Genomic DNA, 16450 nt, shown 5'->3' on the forward strand with positions numbered 1-16450 from the left:
TACCTATATACAATTTTTTATATGAATATGTATTTACATGCCAAGAAGTTTACAGCTATTTCCAAGCAGCCTTGTACATCTGCTAATTAATTGTGTGGGTCTTATTGCCCATGCTCATGTATTAGGGAAGGGGTCTCTAGGGGTCATTGGAGGGGTCTCCAGCGGTCCTGTGGGATGGCACCCTACCTCTTTTTAGACCTCTTCGGCGGCACATTCAAGTTTTGATATTTGGCATGGTTCTACTTGTTACATTCGACAACAAACCCAGAGCGTACATCCAACCTAGAGGAAGTTCTGCTTATTAGTGGCGTATGAAAATGCTGACTTTGTTTATTCGAGTGGGCCCTTTCTTAATTCGACATAAGCCTTTCGGTATCCGCGGCAGTGAGCAGACGCGGCGGGCACCGCGCGGAGCCCAACGCCCGGAAGCAAGGGCATAGGCAGACCGGCCAGCTCCGGGGAACACCGGGAACAGGAGTACCGGGGACAGGAGTACCGGGGACAGGAGTGTCGCCGCACATCCAGCCGGTGCCGGTCCCGCCGCCATTGCTGTGAGGCAGCGGCGCCGCCCCGCCTCAGCCAGCCCGCGCATGCGCAGGCGCAGCTGCCACGGGTCAGCTGAGCGCGCCGCGCTCGGGCCGCGCTGGGCCATGGCCTCCATCCTGGACGAGTACGAGGACTCCCTGCACCGCTCCGTGTCCGTGCCGCAGAGCCGCGGCACCGTGGGCATCCCGCACTCCGGTACGTGTGCGCCGGGGCCTCCCGCGGGCGGCCTTCCTGCTGAGAGGGGGAGGCGAGGCGGCAGCTGCGGGTGGGGAGCAGGGCACGCCAGGCTGTGCTGCCTGGAAGAGGTGTGTCACTGTGTGTGGGGGGCAAAGCATTCAGCTGCGGCTTGTTTTTTCCACGGCTTGCTGTGGGAGATGTTTAGAGATGGGGAGCGCTCGATTCCTGGCTGGGCAGAGTGGCGATGCAGGCCAGCCCCGCGGACCCGCGGTGCTGCTTCTGTGCGGGAGGCTGTGGCCGGAGGTGCTGCGGGAGCAAACGCGTGAAGTCGCTTGTGCCTGTGTGTCACAAGGTACACCCAGCCGCACCTCAGGCCTGTGCAGCTCAGAGCTGTGCTGGCGGGTTGAGAGCATCCGTCACTTTGCTTCTCCTTTCTACTCCTCTCTGAGGAAGCCACGCTTTACCGTGTTATGGATGTGTGCACAGCTGTTCCTGCACAGAGTTCCTTTCCTAACCCAGGCGCAGTTTACCAAAGACTTCATTTCTCTAGAGTGGTTCCTTTAGGCTGGTTACATGACGGCAAGGTGACCAGCAAAGCAGTCTGTATCACTACTACACTTTTCTGTCAAGGGATGTGAGGCTTTGGTATACTGTACTGCTCGGGGAGGTGTCCCATCAGTGTGAAGTAATGGTGTGATGATGACCAGTCCGTTTTTTCATTCATGTCAGAGAAATTTATTTCATTATTATTCCATGATAAATTCAAGATTTATTAGGTTTAATAGCCATTTTCTACTAGATGTCACTTCTCAATGTTTTTTCAGTGTGGCAGGGAAATGTAGGTTATGAGAGAATTCTGTTGTACCTGCTATTGTCACGGTAGTACCAGATGCTATGCAGAGCTGGTGGTTTTGGGTTACAAGTTTGGGAATACATGGACACGTTCTTTCAAGTTTTTTTCCTTGCATAATGTTGCCCACTGGTAACCTTTGGGGAAACCAGGTTGTGAGGTTCATCTGTGTGCTAAGAATTGATAAATTCTGTCATGCTATGAAAACTATGGAGTATAAATACACTGACAGTTACTCTGAGTCTAGGTATTGAAGTAGGTATGTTCCCCTTGTTTGTTTTGACATGCATGGTTATTTCATTGTGCAATGTTAGGTGCAGAATAAGTGGCCTAAATAGGTGTTGTGCAGAGCAGTGTTGGGACAAGTCATATAATGGAAAATAAATTTTCCAGGACTCAGCTTTTCTTTGTGACAGCTGCAACACTGTCTTCAGTCATGGCTGTCTTACACTTGAGAAATCTGCCTGTTTGCTCACAGTTGATATTGGCAGAGGAAGTTTGGGAAACTGCTTAATTGCAAAGGCACAACCTAATCAGTATTTCAGTTATTCTTAAATTAGGCCACACAGGCAATTTTTAATAAAATTTGGGTTGGTAAAAGTTCTGGGCAATCTGAAGTTTAAGTAAATTTATTTTGTAAAAAGATACGATAGTTACCTTCCTGAAAGCAGTCCTTAAGGTTAGGTTTGCAGTTTTGGAAGATGTTGAAACTTATTCCTCAGTTTCAGGGAGTTGTTCCCTGTGCTTGTTAAACTGCAGGTACTGTTTCTCAAGGTTGTAGATAAACAAGCAGTGACTCTGTATCCAGCCTAAAGTCCTGCTGCATTTTGAACTTCAAGTACTCCAGCTTTGAAAAGCCTGCTTTGACCCACAAGACCTTACTGGTGATCTTAGATCATTGAACACATTAAAAGGTCTGCAGAAATAAGTAGCTTTGCCCAGAAATCAGGGTGTGAAATGCTGCAGTAGAATATTGATTAAACAGAAGAGGGACACTGGGCACAAGATGAGGGGGGAGACTGTTTGAAAGGAATGAATGTTATAAAATAAGCATCTCCTTTATATAGAGAACTGTATATTAAGGAAGCTCATCCTTCTCCTATTAGGGACAATAGCAAAAAATCCTTATGTTCATGGTGATGCTCCTATGGGTGTAATAGATGTAATGGATACAGGCCTTAAAAGCCCAGTATACTGAAATCCAATACTTTGGCTTTAACTATGATGGAATTAAACCATAAACAGCTTCTCCTTAATTCTAAACCCTCACCTCTGTACAGATGCTATTTGTTCCCTTTCCTTCCTGCCTCTAAGTTTCCTTGCTGAGTCAGCCTTGCTTTGCCAGGTGACAGTCTGAAAAAAATTTGAGATTACCTGGATGAAAGTGACTTGATGATCTGTGGTTAGCTGTGATATCATGTGTATCTGTACCTTGGGAGCTTTTTTGCAAGTGTTTTGAACTGCATTTCATACTAGCAAATTTAAACTGTGGCATTGCAGCTCCCTTATCCGAAAAGAAGAACATCAGTTCTACCTAAATGGAAATAAAGGAATGCACATTTGTATAAATGAGTAGTGTTTAAGGTGTGGGTCAGTGTGTAAGAAAAAAGCACATGCAAAAGGCTGCCTACTCAAGTGTGGTTGCTTTGTCTCTTCCTGCATGTGCATCTTTCTTCTGGAAAAAGTATTTTAAGGATTCTGCATCTGATCTAGAGGTGAGGCAGAGGCAAGGAGAAAGCATTGGTGGAATAGAAAATTAAAAGATTTGCCTGCAAGTAGCAGGCTACTTTCCACTATGTTGTCTTTTTCAACACCAGCAGGGCTGGAATTAGAGGTTTTTTTCCTCTGTATTCCTGCTCCATGGAGCACACTTCCTTTTCAGTAAAACTTGGAGCAGGATGCAATCCTCTTAGTCTTTTAGGCTGGATTTTGATGCAGTTTGGGGTTGTTGTTGTGGGGTTTTGTCTTGTTCAGTTTCTAAGTGTTCACATTCTTTCTCCAGGATATGTCAATGCACGACTGGAGAAGGAAACGCCAATATTTAACAAGCAGAGGATTGATTTTGCTCCTCCTGAGAAAATTAACAGCTTAGTTGTCTCCTCTAACCAGCTCTGTATGAGCCTTGGGAAAGACACCCTTCTCAGGTAATGTTGCCAGAATCCTGAAGTTATTGTTTGTTTTTCCCCTGCCTTCTTTTTTTCCCCCTAAGTTGTTAGAGAACTTACATTTGCAAACTGGATAAAAAGCCACGAGCCCAGTATGGAAAACAGGTGAGGGGTTACAGGCATGTGAACTTTTGCTGGCAGCATGCTTTCATGGTTTCTCTTTGCAGGATTGATCTTGGGAAGCCAGATGAACCTAATCAGGTAGAGCTGGGACGCAAAGATGAAGCCAAAGTCTACAAGATGTTTTTGGACCACACAGGTGAGGCAGTGGGTGATGGATATTTACAGACAGTGAACAGAGCAGAGCAAGTGCTGGTGAAGGAGTTCTCTTTCTGCTTTGTGCATAAGGAGAACAGATCAATCTTCCATGAGCCAGACTCTTTTCCAGGGCCCCTGCCCACTGGTTTGCCATTTTGCTATTAGTAAAGCACAGGCTTGTGCCTGTGTTGTGTTTTCAGACTCTGAAATGAACACATGCTATTAGGCTGTTCTGAGCAAGGCAAAAAACCAATCAAAGGAAGGTTTGCAGTCACTCTCTGCTGTATGGTTTATATAGGAATTTTTTAAAAGGGCCGTAAAACATCTACGGTTCACTGTAGCCTAGACTGATTTTAAAAAACTAAACAAAAATTTGGAAAGAGATGCTCATATCTCTCACCAGCTGCCAGGGATAGGAGTGAGCTCTGGGAAATGTTTATCCTTAGAACATTTCTTGAAACAGAATACCTTCTTGCTAAAGCATCTGGTACCAGTTATTTATCATTGCAACATATGGACTACTGTTCTGATCCAGCATGGAAATCCCCCACATTCCCATGAATGCCTGGGAAAGTCTTGGATTACGTATGTTGATATTGGAGTTTATCAAATGTTAGGATTAGAAACTTCAGGGATTTGGCTCGCTTAGGCATGGTCTTGATTTGGTCTCTCCTTCTCCCTCCCATACCCCTCTGCTGTTGGCAGGCTCTCATCTCCTGATTGCTCTGAACACCAGTGAATGCCTTTACCTGAACAGAAGTGTTCAGAAAGTGCGGGCACTCTCCCGCTGGAAAGGACACTTGATTGAAAGTGTGGGCTGGAACAAATTTCTTGGTTCAGAAACCAACACAGGGCCTATCCTGGTGGGCACATCCCAGGGGCAGATCTATGAGGCTGAAATCTCTGTCAGTGAAGGAAGCCTCTTCAGCACTAACCCTGACCAGTACTTCCGCCAGGTCTACACTCTGGAGGAGGAATCTGGACCTGCCCCAGTCTGCTGCTTGGAAATTGAACGAGGGCTAGAAGGGAAATTTTTTATTATAGCCACCACTAGGAAGAGACTCTTTCAGTTTGTTGGCAAAGTGCCTGAAGGGACAGAACAGCAAGGCTTCAGCTCCATATTTGCTGTGCATGCTGACCATCTGCCCAGCTTTCGGGAGTTTCCAGCCAACTTGGGTTTCAGCGAGATAGCCTTTTACACTCCGAAACTGCGTTCCAACCCGCGCTCCTTTGCCTGGATGATGGGAAACGGTGTTCTATATGGTACCTTGGATTATAGTCGACCTGATTCAATTCTAAGTGACGAACGGGTCTGGGTTTATCCTCCTGATATTGATATAACTGTGAACAAGCCAATATCCATTGTGCTTACCCAGTTCCACTTTCTCTTGCTGCTGCCTGACCGGGTGAAGGCAGTCTGCACTCTGAACGGACAGGTTGTTTTTCAGGATCTGTTCCTGGAGAAGTTTGGCTTGCTGACACGCATGATTAAAGATCCCACAGTCCAGCAGATATGGATTCACACTGAGAAAGTAGTGTTCCGCTACCATGTGCAACGGGAATCTAGAGATGTGTGGAAGATGTATATGAATATGAACAAATTTGATTTAGCAAAAGAGTATTGTAAGGACCGTCCAGAGTGTCTTGACATTGTGTTGGCTAAAGAGGCAGAGCATTGCTTCCAAAACAAGAGGTATCTGGACAGTGCCAAATGTTACGCAATGACCCAGAACTACTTTGAGGAAATTGCTCTGAAGTTCATTGAAGCCAAGCAAGAAGAGGCCCTGATGGAGTTTCTGATTAAGAAGCTAAGTAACCTAAAGTCCTCAGAGAAGACACAGACTACTCTGCTGACCACGTGGTTGACAGAGCTGTACCTGAACTGGCTGGGCATATTGCAAGGAGATCCCTCACAGCGAAATCTCTATTTGGATACACGGGAGAAGTTCCGCAGTTTCCTGAGCAGTCCTAAAAACAAAGACTGTCTTTTTAATAATCGGGCATCTATCTATGAGCTGTTGGCAAGCCATGGCGACACAGAGCACATGGTCTACTTTGCAGTCATCATGCAGGATTACGAGCGTGTAGTAGCTCACCACTGCCAGCATGACGAGTACGATGAGGCTCTAAATGTGCTGTCCAGACACAGAGATGAGAAACTCTTCTACAAGTTCTCTCCAGTTCTCATCCAGCATATTCCCAAGAAGGTGGTTGATGCTTGGATTTCTATGGGCTCTAGACTGGATGCCAGGAACCTCATTCCAGCCCTTGTTAACTACAGCCAGAGTGCCAGCACCCAGCAGATCAATGAAGCCATCAGATATATGGAGTTCTGTGTCTACCAGTTGGAGGAAACCCAGCAAGCCATTCACAACTACTTGTTGTCTCTTTATGCTTTGTGTCGGCCAGACTCGCTGCTGTCATACCTGGAGCAAGCAGGAACCAACCCAAACAGGATCCACTACGACCTGAAGTATGCACTACGCCTGTGTGCAGAGCACGGGCACCACCGTGCATGTGTCCACATCTACAAAGTGATGGAATTATATGAGGAGGCTGTGGATCTTGCCTTACAGGTATGTGTGTATCTGTGCATGCTGATACACTGGAATGCAGCTTGTTCAAGTTACCTTGAACAGCAGAGCATTGAGAGGAGCTGGACAGACTCAGTGGTATCAAAGCAGTGCAGCTGATGCTTGGAAGAAAGAGCTGGCTCTGGTAACATTTTTCTGTGCTTTCACAACTGTTTCAAGTAGGCAGCTGGCTGACAAGCCATAACTGAGGGTGGAGGCATGGAAAATACAAGGAGGAGTACTGTTTGTCTCAAGCTCAGTCTCTGACATAAAATACCTTTAACATATCTACATTTATGCAAGATTTGTATAGCTGTTGTTAAAGATTCTAATTAGCTATTCATAGCTTTGGTAATTATCACAGAAGCCTTAGTCTGACCTTCAGGGAGACACTGGATTTTTTTCTGATTGGAATTGCTGTGTCTTCGTTGAAATGTGTGGCCAGCAAAGATACTATAACATGAATTTGCCCTTTCTGTGCTGGCCTTTGTTCTCGGTTGGGTAGCAAGCTTATCTTCAGTGAGGAGTACTGGTGGAGAGGAGAGGTGTTTGGCATGGAAACAAGGAGCGGGCCAGGAGTGCAGTCCTAGGCAATGAGATAGCAACAGAAGTTTTTAAAATGCCTCTTAAAATGGACTTGAGCAGGCTTTGAAGTTGAATTGTGGATAAACAAAGAGGGAAGCTTAACTCTGTTTCCTTGTCTGTCCAACTTCTAGGTGGATGTTGATCTTGCCAAATCCTGTGCAGATCTTCCTGAAGATGATGAGGAGCTCCGGAAGAAGCTGTGGTTGAAGATCGCTCGCCATGTTGTCCAGGAAGAGAAGGATGTCAAGAAGGCAATGGCCTGCCTGTCCAGCTGTGCTCTGCTGAAGATTGAAGATGTGCTGCCATTCTTTCCAGACTTTGTCACTATTGACCATTTCAAGGAGGCAATCTGTAACTCCCTGGAGGATTACAACAAGCACATTGAGGAGCTGAAAAGGGAGATGGAGGAAGCTACACAGAGTGCCAAGAGGATCCGAGAGGACATCCAGGAAATGAGAAATAAATATGGCTCTGTGGAGCCTCAGGAAAAATGTGCTGCTTGTGACTTTCCACTTCTAAACCGCCCTTTTTACCTTTTCCTGTGTGGTCACATGTTTCACTATGACTGTCTCCTCCAAGCAGTTTTCCCTAACCTTCCTGCCTATAAACAGGTAAAACTTGAAGATCTTCAGAAGAAGCTGGCAGCTACCAGCCAGCCATCCAAGAGCCACCATCGTCCCAAGGATGCAGACACCGTTAGCTTGGGGAAGGGGCAGCAGAGCCGGGAACAGATCAAAGCTGACATTGATGATATTGTGGCAGCTGAGTGTGTGTACTGTGGTGAGCTGATGATCCGGTCCATTGACAAGCCTTTTATTGATCCCCAGAAGTATGAAGAGGAGATGCAAAGCTGGCTGTAATTTTCCAAATCTTCAACTGTCAAACAAATTGTGAAACTTCTCTGGTGCGGATATAACCTCCAGGAGCAGGAACACAATGACTTCTATGCTACTCTGAACAAAAGGTAGTGCAGTCTTTTTACCAGGCTTAGGGAGAGCTAGTCTTGAGAAGTGGGGAGATATAGCTATGGCTGTCTAAGAACTTTAACAATACTTAGAGCTAACCTGCTGGAATAGCAGATGTTTCTGCAGATGTTTCTGCTTGGAGTTCTTCTGAGGTTCTCAGTGTGATGCTAAATGGAGTGCCTTGTTGCCCAGAAGGAATTGGGAACAGCCTGTGATTTACTGCCCTGTTGTGTGGTATTTGTTTTGGTGAAGACAAGCTGAAAGAGAAGGGTAGTGAAGGCCACTAAGCAATGCAGTCGTCATTCATCATTTTCAAAGCTAGACATGCCCTCTGTTTCCTTTTTGTTGAGAGTCTATAACCACATACATAGAAAGAACATGAAAGGACCAAAGCTCTTACATATTTATATCTTGTAAACATCATGCTACACAAATACATGTTTCTACACAATGTGATACAAGAATAATTTTCAATTATTCAATTATACAATCTTGCAGAAAAAATATAAAAGTAATTTGCCTGCAATTCAAAGTATATAATTCTCTTTATCACAAGCTTTATACATGAGACCAGGCACATTTGGATTTTCTGTAGATACTGTTTCTCAAAATGCCTGTTCACCACTCCTCTTTCCATCCTGTTTGTACTATAACTGCCTTTGTATAGAGGGTCTTGGTTTTCTCTGCACCCCAAACCAAAACTGACAGATGCAGTAGTAAGGTTTCAGCTGACACTCTGCAAGCAGGAGCACAATCTATTTGTATATCTTGCTGTGGTTCTCTTCAAGCTGCACTTGAGCATTAGACTCAAGATCTAGTCAGGGGTTTGCCCAAGGGTAGTCTACAGAAATGTTCTGTTGGTGTGAAATTTGCTTTGCCGTTTGAAGCTAGTACTTTGTGCCTAAACAGTCTTTTGCCTTCCACTTTTTGGAGATGGCTGCAAGTCAATGCATCTGTCTATTGCTCCGACTTGGAAAGTTTTTCCCAGAAGGTAGCAATCACTACGTTGTGAGTGAGAAAAGAAAAAATTGTCATTAACAGTTTAGCAAGGGTTCCTTGTTTTGTTTTAGGAAAATAAGATTTTAATTAGGTTTTGCTGTTTGGGACTGAATCACGAAGGTAGTAATTGACAGAAGAACTGGATGTTCTAAAAGACAAAACACAATTCTTGTAATTAAGGCAACAGAAAATACTGTCTTCTGAAAAACCACCTTGGTTCTTTCACATGAATATGTGTGCTTGTCTTGAATACCTTTCTCAATCTCCTAACCACTCACCCTGTTTGTAGGGTTGTAGAAATGGGTCTTCATGTTATTGTAGGAGAATATGTATTGGTTTCCTCAAGGATCTGACCACAGAATTCTGAGTTCAGAACTTCAGAAGAACATCTATGTTTTTGTTGGGAGCATCAGCCTCAAACGAATGAATTTTATCTGTGTAAAATGACACGAGTAATAAAAAACAGATATGAAATTAGGAAGACCTGAGGTTTCAAGATCCTCTTTTCTCTGATGGAGCCATGGGATAAAGAGTCTCATTATCAGCTGGTGGTTTGTGTTTGCTGGCTTGTCAGAAAGCACTTTTTTGGTGGTTCAGAAAACCCACATGCTGTAGTTTTCTTTGGCTTTGCATAGCCTTTTGCTTTGAAAAAGTTGGTGGGTCTGGCAGAAGAATTTGTGATGAAAACTAAATGTGATGTCTTTTGAAGTTTACCATTAAACCTGTTATAACTGGCCACTCCTGTGAATCATCATCTTTTCCTCTAAGCAGTGTGATGTTTAAGGTTGTACATGTCATTGCAAACCAACAGTAACCTCCCTCCCAAACCAATTTCTGGTCAAAGGTAAGTGGCTCTTTTTCTGCCCTTTAGCAGAACATGGATATCAGCTCATTCTGATGCAGGGGTAATTTCACATTATTTTGACATGTTCTTAACACTTGTTCCATCTCTTTTGGGCTCTTACAGGATGCTTTCCTGGTATATTAGAATTACTATAGTTCTCCATCCTTTTCCTGTTCATCCTAGAGAAGTCACATCACTAAATAGACCATTGCAGAGTGATCTGCTTGTCCATAGTATTAGAAGAAGCTGTGGGTAATGAGGCATAGCAAGTAAATAAAAACCCTCTAGTCTTTGCTTGAGATTGGGTGGTGGAGAAAGGCACCTCTGATTCCAGTCATGGGTATTAAAAGATCTCAGTTAACCAAACTAGAAGTAGATATTTTTTAATGACTAGTATGCAGTATTCTCCGAGGGCTGTAGGCACATGCACCAGATACATGTACCACAAACCTCATTCTTCCTCACCATTGTTAACTGAAAAATCATTTAGGTGATTTGTGGTGGAGGTTGTAGAGAGTGTTACTGCTGGCAAAAACTGCTGTAGTGATTAAATAACTAGTGCCAGTAATACAGAAAGGTACATAAAGGTATCTTCTGAACTTTCTTTACATTGTCACATGCTTCAGAAAGTTTCAGTAACCACTTACCTGTGCTTCTTGGCAATTTTGCAACATCACTCAGTGAAAAAGGTAAGAGGGTTTATTTTTTCTTGGGGGGTGAGGTGGGTTTGTGGTGGTGGAGGGAAGTGAACTGTTTACTGTTTTCCCAGAAATCTAATCTGCAAGATCTCTTCCTTTTTGCATTCAGAATAGCATTTTTATCTTTTCTCCTTGTAACTTCAGCACAGTTACATTTTAGAACTTGCAGTCCTTTGTATGTATTTTAAGCTATGAATGAACTGTACCAGCTGTTAAAAATTGTGACCTTGGGTCTTGTCCTTGTCAGTGTGAATAACTCCTACCACTTAGCCTAATGCAGCTGAAGAACAGCATAACCAAAAGGGTGTGTGGAAGGCCCAGCCCTGTGTCCCCAGAACAAATATCTGTAGCTACATCTACACTGAAGAAATTCAGTAGTACAAGCAAGGCCTAGAGCAAACTTGGGCCTACTACATGGCCTCTCCTAGGCTTTGAGCAAGGGATGGGGGAAATGCTCTCAGTTGGAGGAGAAGGTGGTGAGTGTTTTAGGAGTTTGTGGAGAATTTCGGGTGCACTTCCTGTAGATGGCAGCAGCTAAGTGAAATGCTGAAAGCGGTGGGTTCTGTCTCCTTTCTAAAAACGAATGCCCAGGCTGAAAATATAGAAAGGCAAATTCTTAACCTGCCACTAGATGTCATTGCTGTCCATTTAAATACTGGAGTTTGTTGCAGACAGCTGAAAGCGTTCTGTAGCAGAAGGAAGAATAGCACAAAAGTGAGGAACTGAAGCAGGATCCCAGTGCTTTTGGAGAGATGTGCTGGGTGCTTGGAGACACAGTCTTTGGTGTAAAGTAGCTTGGATTTGGTGTAAGGATTGGCGGTAAAGATGCTAAAAAATTGTCTTTAAATGGCAATTTCAGCTCACAGATCACTGATTTTAATGTTTTGAACATCAAAAGCTGGATTTACTATGTTAATAAATGAGTATAATAGAACTGTGAAATCATTTAGGTTGGAAAAGACCTTTAAGAACACCAAGTCCAACTGCTAACCCAGCACAGCCAAATTCACCACTAAACCACATCTTCAAGTGCCACATCCATATGCCTTTTAAATGCCTTCTGTGATGGTGATTCCAGTGCTTCCCCAGACAGCCTGTTCCAGTGCCTGACCACTCTTTCAGTGAAGAAATGTTTCGTAATATCCAAACTTTATCTCCCCTGGTACAACTTAAAGGCCATTTCCTCTCATCCTGTTGCTTGTGGCCTGGGAGAAGAGGCCAACTGGCCCCTTGCTACAACCTTCTTTCAGGTGGTTGTAAAGAACAATAAGATTCCCCCGAGCCTCTTTTTTTCCAGTCTAAACAACCCCAGTTCCCTCAGCCACTCCTAAGACTTGTGCTCTGGACCCTCATTGCTCTTTGGACACCTTTTGGTGCTCCAGCACCTCAGTATCTGTCTTGTAGTGAGAGGCCTGAGACTGAGCATGGGGTCTGAGGTGTGGCCTCTTTTGTTGTATTCTAGTGTAAGTTCCCTAGAGACCTAGCTGATTTAGTAAACTGCAGAGAGATCATCCCTGGGCTTGGAGCTGCAAAATCTGGTGGCCTTGGGTCTGGTCATCTTTGCTTGCTTCTTCTTCATACTCTCATGACAGCAGAGTGTAAGCCAGCTCCTTAGTTGCCTGAGTTCACATTTAGTTTGTCTTGTAAAAAGCACCAGTAGAGCTTTGTTTGTAATGTGACATTGGACACTGACTTGCATAAACAGATAAGCTAGAATGTTTGCTTTTTCCTTTTGATTTGTGGCATCATAATCTCCATAAAACAGCAAGTGGGAGTAGGTACATCTTGTACTCTATCAAAATAAGATGTAGTTTGACTCAGACTGTAGTCATGTATTAGCATGTATTTCTTGGAATGGGTAGTTCCCATTCACCCCTGCCCTGTCAATGCCAACACGTGGATTGTCTATGTTTCCAAGTGTAAATTCTTAGCTTCTAGTGGGATTTCATGGGAACTCTGTTGTTCCTTGCCTCACTTCATCCAACAACTCTACTGAGCTGAGGGAAGACAGACTAAAACTAGATTTCTTACTTAGAGTAAGTGTGCTGAGCTGAAGTTTGGGGTTTGAGATGTACAAGACTTACGTTATTTTTGAATTTTAAGTTGTTACTGTTGAGATGGATGAAGTATTTTTCTCCAGAACAGAGGGAGTAAGATGTGATTCACTGTGGTATGTGTAGTATGTATGAGAGAATCTTATGGCATCTACAAAGCAGAGAGGGGCTGTCCAGGGTCTTCCGCTGGTTTTGTACATGAAGGAAGTGATGCACTCAAAGGGAAAGGGAATGGTGGTTTCTGTAAAATAATTTGACCAAACTTTATGTATTTGACTTCAGGGAAGCTTCTGCAGTGAAACTGTGATATTGATGGATCTGTACTTCTCATGCTGAGGTGATAAAGAAGAAAAATAATTTCCTTTGAAATAAGGACTTTGTTAAAATTGAAAAGCTTAGGGCTTGAAAGAGGGACATTACAGGCATTCCTTAAATTCATTGTGAATGATGCATGCATTCAGCTCCTAAACTGTCTGCTATCTCTGATTATGTCCAATCCTGACTTTACACCTTCTGAACCCTTTGGGATTTGCATTTTATGATAATAGTGTGATTTTGGAGACTTGTGATACTTCCCCCTCAACTCACTGTTTGGGTTTTTCACTCCCAGATCTCATGGAAAGGCATCAGGCTACTTATTTAGGGTATGAATTTCAAAGCAACCTGGCCTGCAGCTGCTTTCAGGTGAAAGGAGGGGGAAAAGGATTAGACAAACTTGTTAGATCTGCTCGTTGAAACTTGTTGGGATGGAGAGAAAAAGGGGCTCAGGCATTTCCTCTCTGTCATGGCCAGAGGTATTGGAGGCAGCTTGTTTGAGTAGGACTGGTTGCTTAGAAACAGGGAAGCTACAGGAGCACTCTAAGGTTATGAGTACAGCTATAACTAATCCTATACACTGTCTTTGCCATGGAGGGGCAGATCACTAGAGGAGTTTCCAACTTGCAGCATGTCTGTATTGGGTTCAGACTTGCTACAGTGCTTGTAGGTCCTGTGGTGATGGGAGAGCTGTTTTAATTCAACACTTGAGCTGCAGAGCTTGGTAGGTGTGGGAATAAGCACAAGTGGTAAGTCTGTATGATATCAGGCTGTCCCACTGCACAGAGCTTTCCATCATGTGCTTCCTAGCACTACAGAAATAGCCTTGCTTTATAAAGGGGCATACAGGCCATACATGATGAGTGACAGGTAGTAATTTCCCTGCTTTGCAGGAGTTCATATATTCCTGCTGTGCTGCTGTGTTGGCTGTGGGCTGTGTTGTCTTCACAAGGGGATGAGATACAGCCTTTTGTTTAAAACCTGGTTTGTTTGCTTCATCTGAACTAAGAATACTAGTTTTTAGTAGTGTTATTACAGTGTAAGTGTTCCAGAGAAGCTGAACTATAGCCTACCCCTCATTTCATGATCCATCTTGAACGGTTCATTGTAGGTGATGGCTAAGAGGAAAAGGATTGAACAACTGGTTTGGTATCCAGAACCAGATATTCCCTACTTCATGCAATTTAAATCCAAGTGCCGGTCACTTGGCATGGGGCATGATCTTCAGAACACAGCCTGAACTTGGAGGCTGCTGGACTCTGCTTTAGCAGACATCTGTGTTTTCCAATTAGTCAGTTATTCAACAGTCTTTTTTCATCTCTTTGTGTGTACATGCTGAACAGATTTTCTAGTAAACAAATTATTACTGTGAAGCTGGGTTCGTAAGGAAGTTGTTCCTATCTACAGATTCTCTTTTATTTTCACATGTTTATTAAAAGTGAGGTACACAGTGTGGTTTTGAGGAATGTCACAGGCAAAGAGGAGCACAAAGGCTGATGGATTAGTTTTTGAGGACTCTTTTCTACAGACTCTGCATGACAATTATTAGCAGCTTCCCTGGCTGTGTTTGATGGCTGCTGCATGTTTTTCACCATGTGAACAAGACATTTATTCTCTGCTAAGAACCTAGGAAGGCATGAGTAGTAAAAAGTTGGTCTTTGACTAATTACCACAGTTTTAGAAAAATATCTGTTGTCCAATTTTTCTCACAGTAGCTATCAAGATAAAAGTTTCATCAATCTAAATAAAAAATTCTATATGAATCTGAACAATGTTGCCATCCTTGATAACAGGACTGGAGACTTAGATGAGCTCACGTTGTTTGAGAGAATTGAACAGTGGTTGGGTGAGGAGGAAAGAGAGACTTGAGTCTCACGCTCCTGGATGCCTCAGTTCTTTGTTGAATAGTTGCCTGTGTGTCACAGCGTGACTGTCTCAGAGTGACACCTGCATTTGTGTCACACTGGTACATTCTGCTGAGCAGCCTTTTTGGGAGAAACACATTTCCTTATGTTCTGCAGTCTGTTTCAGACACTTGCCTGCTTGCCCAGTTAACGAGATTGGAACAACTAGGACCATGTAATCTTTCTATGTTCTTCTGATAAGTTGCTTATGGTAATCCTCAGTATATGCTTCAAACACTTGCAGTGGCAGGATTTCCAAAGCAAAAAATATTTTAGTACAGGAAACATCTAATGGAGGGTGAACAGAAATGTCATCTTCTGTGAACTTGAGCAGGTGCAAATCAATTAATGTGAACTTTTCTAAGTAGCATCTTCTTAAACTTGTTGTTGGCTGTTGACTGGGAAATGTCTTGTGATCCTGGATGCACCTAGTATTGGTACCTACAGCCAGTCCTGGGAGACAGTGCAGTGAAACAGTGGGCAGCAGTGTTCAGAAGGCAGCAAGACTGGACTCTGGCAGTAGTTCCTTTGCTGGTGTAGAATCAGAGTTTTCTCCTGGGAAGCTGTTTTTCTCTGCAGTGTGGTTACAGAAACAGAAGGGAGTTTTCAGAAGAATCTTGAACAGCCCTTGTACCCTTATGGAGAGGTCACCTGGAAAGTGGTAACTTATGGAATTGAGTGGTTCAGTGTGGTGTTTCAGCAGCTGTGAGTTGCTTGCTTAAAGCTGTGGCAGCTGAACCAAAGGTAAAGGTGTGGGTTATTTACCTGCCAGGCATCTTGTCCTGCCCTGGGTTATGCTCTGAATGAAATCAACAATTTGAGAAATTCATGTTAAAATGAGGAAAGAGGAAGAATTTCTGCACACAACATAGATATTGCTGTGAGTCCTTCAGCACATCTGCATTGTTTAGGTTAGAGCAAGGTTAAATGCTCTCTGTAGGTCAACAAAAATCTGTAGGTAGAGCCTTGGGCAGAAGTTCAAAGTGCCCTCTTCTTATCCTGTTCTTCAGAAATTAGGACACTTGTGGAGCTGACTACCTTCATTTGAGACCCTGAGTCAAGAGTGATGCCTAAAAAATCATTTTTATTGATTCTTCTATCACTGGACAGGCACCATCTTAGCAGCCACCTTTGTCTCTCACTTAATTCTTTCACCTCCTTTGCTCACTGATTTAGCAAAGAACTGTTTGATTCTGACATAAATAGAGGAAGGGTTAATATGTGGGGAATGGTGAAGCTCCCTGCCACTAAGCTTGAAAACTAAGGAAGAAAGGAAGAGAAATAGATGAAGAAGGTAACAAGAGGCCCTCTGGGTTTCAGATTTCAGAAGGATAAAACATGGGATACAAACCAAAGCTGTGCCAGGGTAGTGTGATGAATGTATTGCAATGCTTATTTCAATACAGCAGAGTTAGTACAAACTGTGAAAATTCTTGCTTCTGGCAAGTCTCTCTTTCCTGAAGAGTGTACTACTTTTCTCTGAGTCATAGACAGGAGCATCGCAGATTTCTGAAAGG

The 16450-nt window shown here is 43.6% G+C and overlaps 1 protein-coding gene across 1 annotated transcript; it reads left to right on the plus strand.

Annotated features, from left to right (window-relative positions):
* Window positions 1-575: 575 nt before the first annotated feature.
* Window positions 576-9854, plus strand: VPS18 (VPS18 core subunit of CORVET and HOPS complexes). Its single transcript, XM_009102071.4, has 5 exons — window positions 576-741; window positions 3576-3717; window positions 3906-3997; window positions 4702-6572; window positions 7286-9854. The coding sequence occupies exons 1-5, from the start codon at window positions 591-593 to the stop codon at window positions 8012-8014; spliced, it is 2985 nt and encodes a 994-aa protein (XP_009100319.4). The 5' UTR covers window positions 576-590; the 3' UTR covers window positions 8015-9854.
* The last annotated feature ends 6596 nt before the right edge of the window (window positions 9855-16450 follow it).

The sequence above is a fragment of the Serinus canaria genome, chromosome 5 (assembly GCF_022539315.1).
Source record: "Serinus canaria isolate serCan28SL12 chromosome 5, serCan2020, whole genome shotgun sequence".
In the NCBI taxonomy this organism is placed as follows: Eukaryota; Metazoa; Chordata; class Aves; order Passeriformes; family Fringillidae; genus Serinus; species Serinus canaria.

Bases quoted from the DNA above. Each gene is read 5' to 3' on its own strand.
- VPS18 (XM_009102071.4), top strand. From the start codon at position 591: ATGCGCAGGCGCAGCTGCCACGGGTCAGCTGAGCGCGCCGCGCTCGGG. The intron at 742-3,575 runs GTACGTGTGCGC...TTCTTTCTCCAG, and splicing joins CGTGGGCATCCCGCACTCCG to GATATGTCAATGCACGACTG. The intron at 3,718-3,905 runs GTAATGTTGCCA...TTCTCTTTGCAG, and splicing joins GGGAAAGACACCCTTCTCAG to GATTGATCTTGGGAAGCCAG.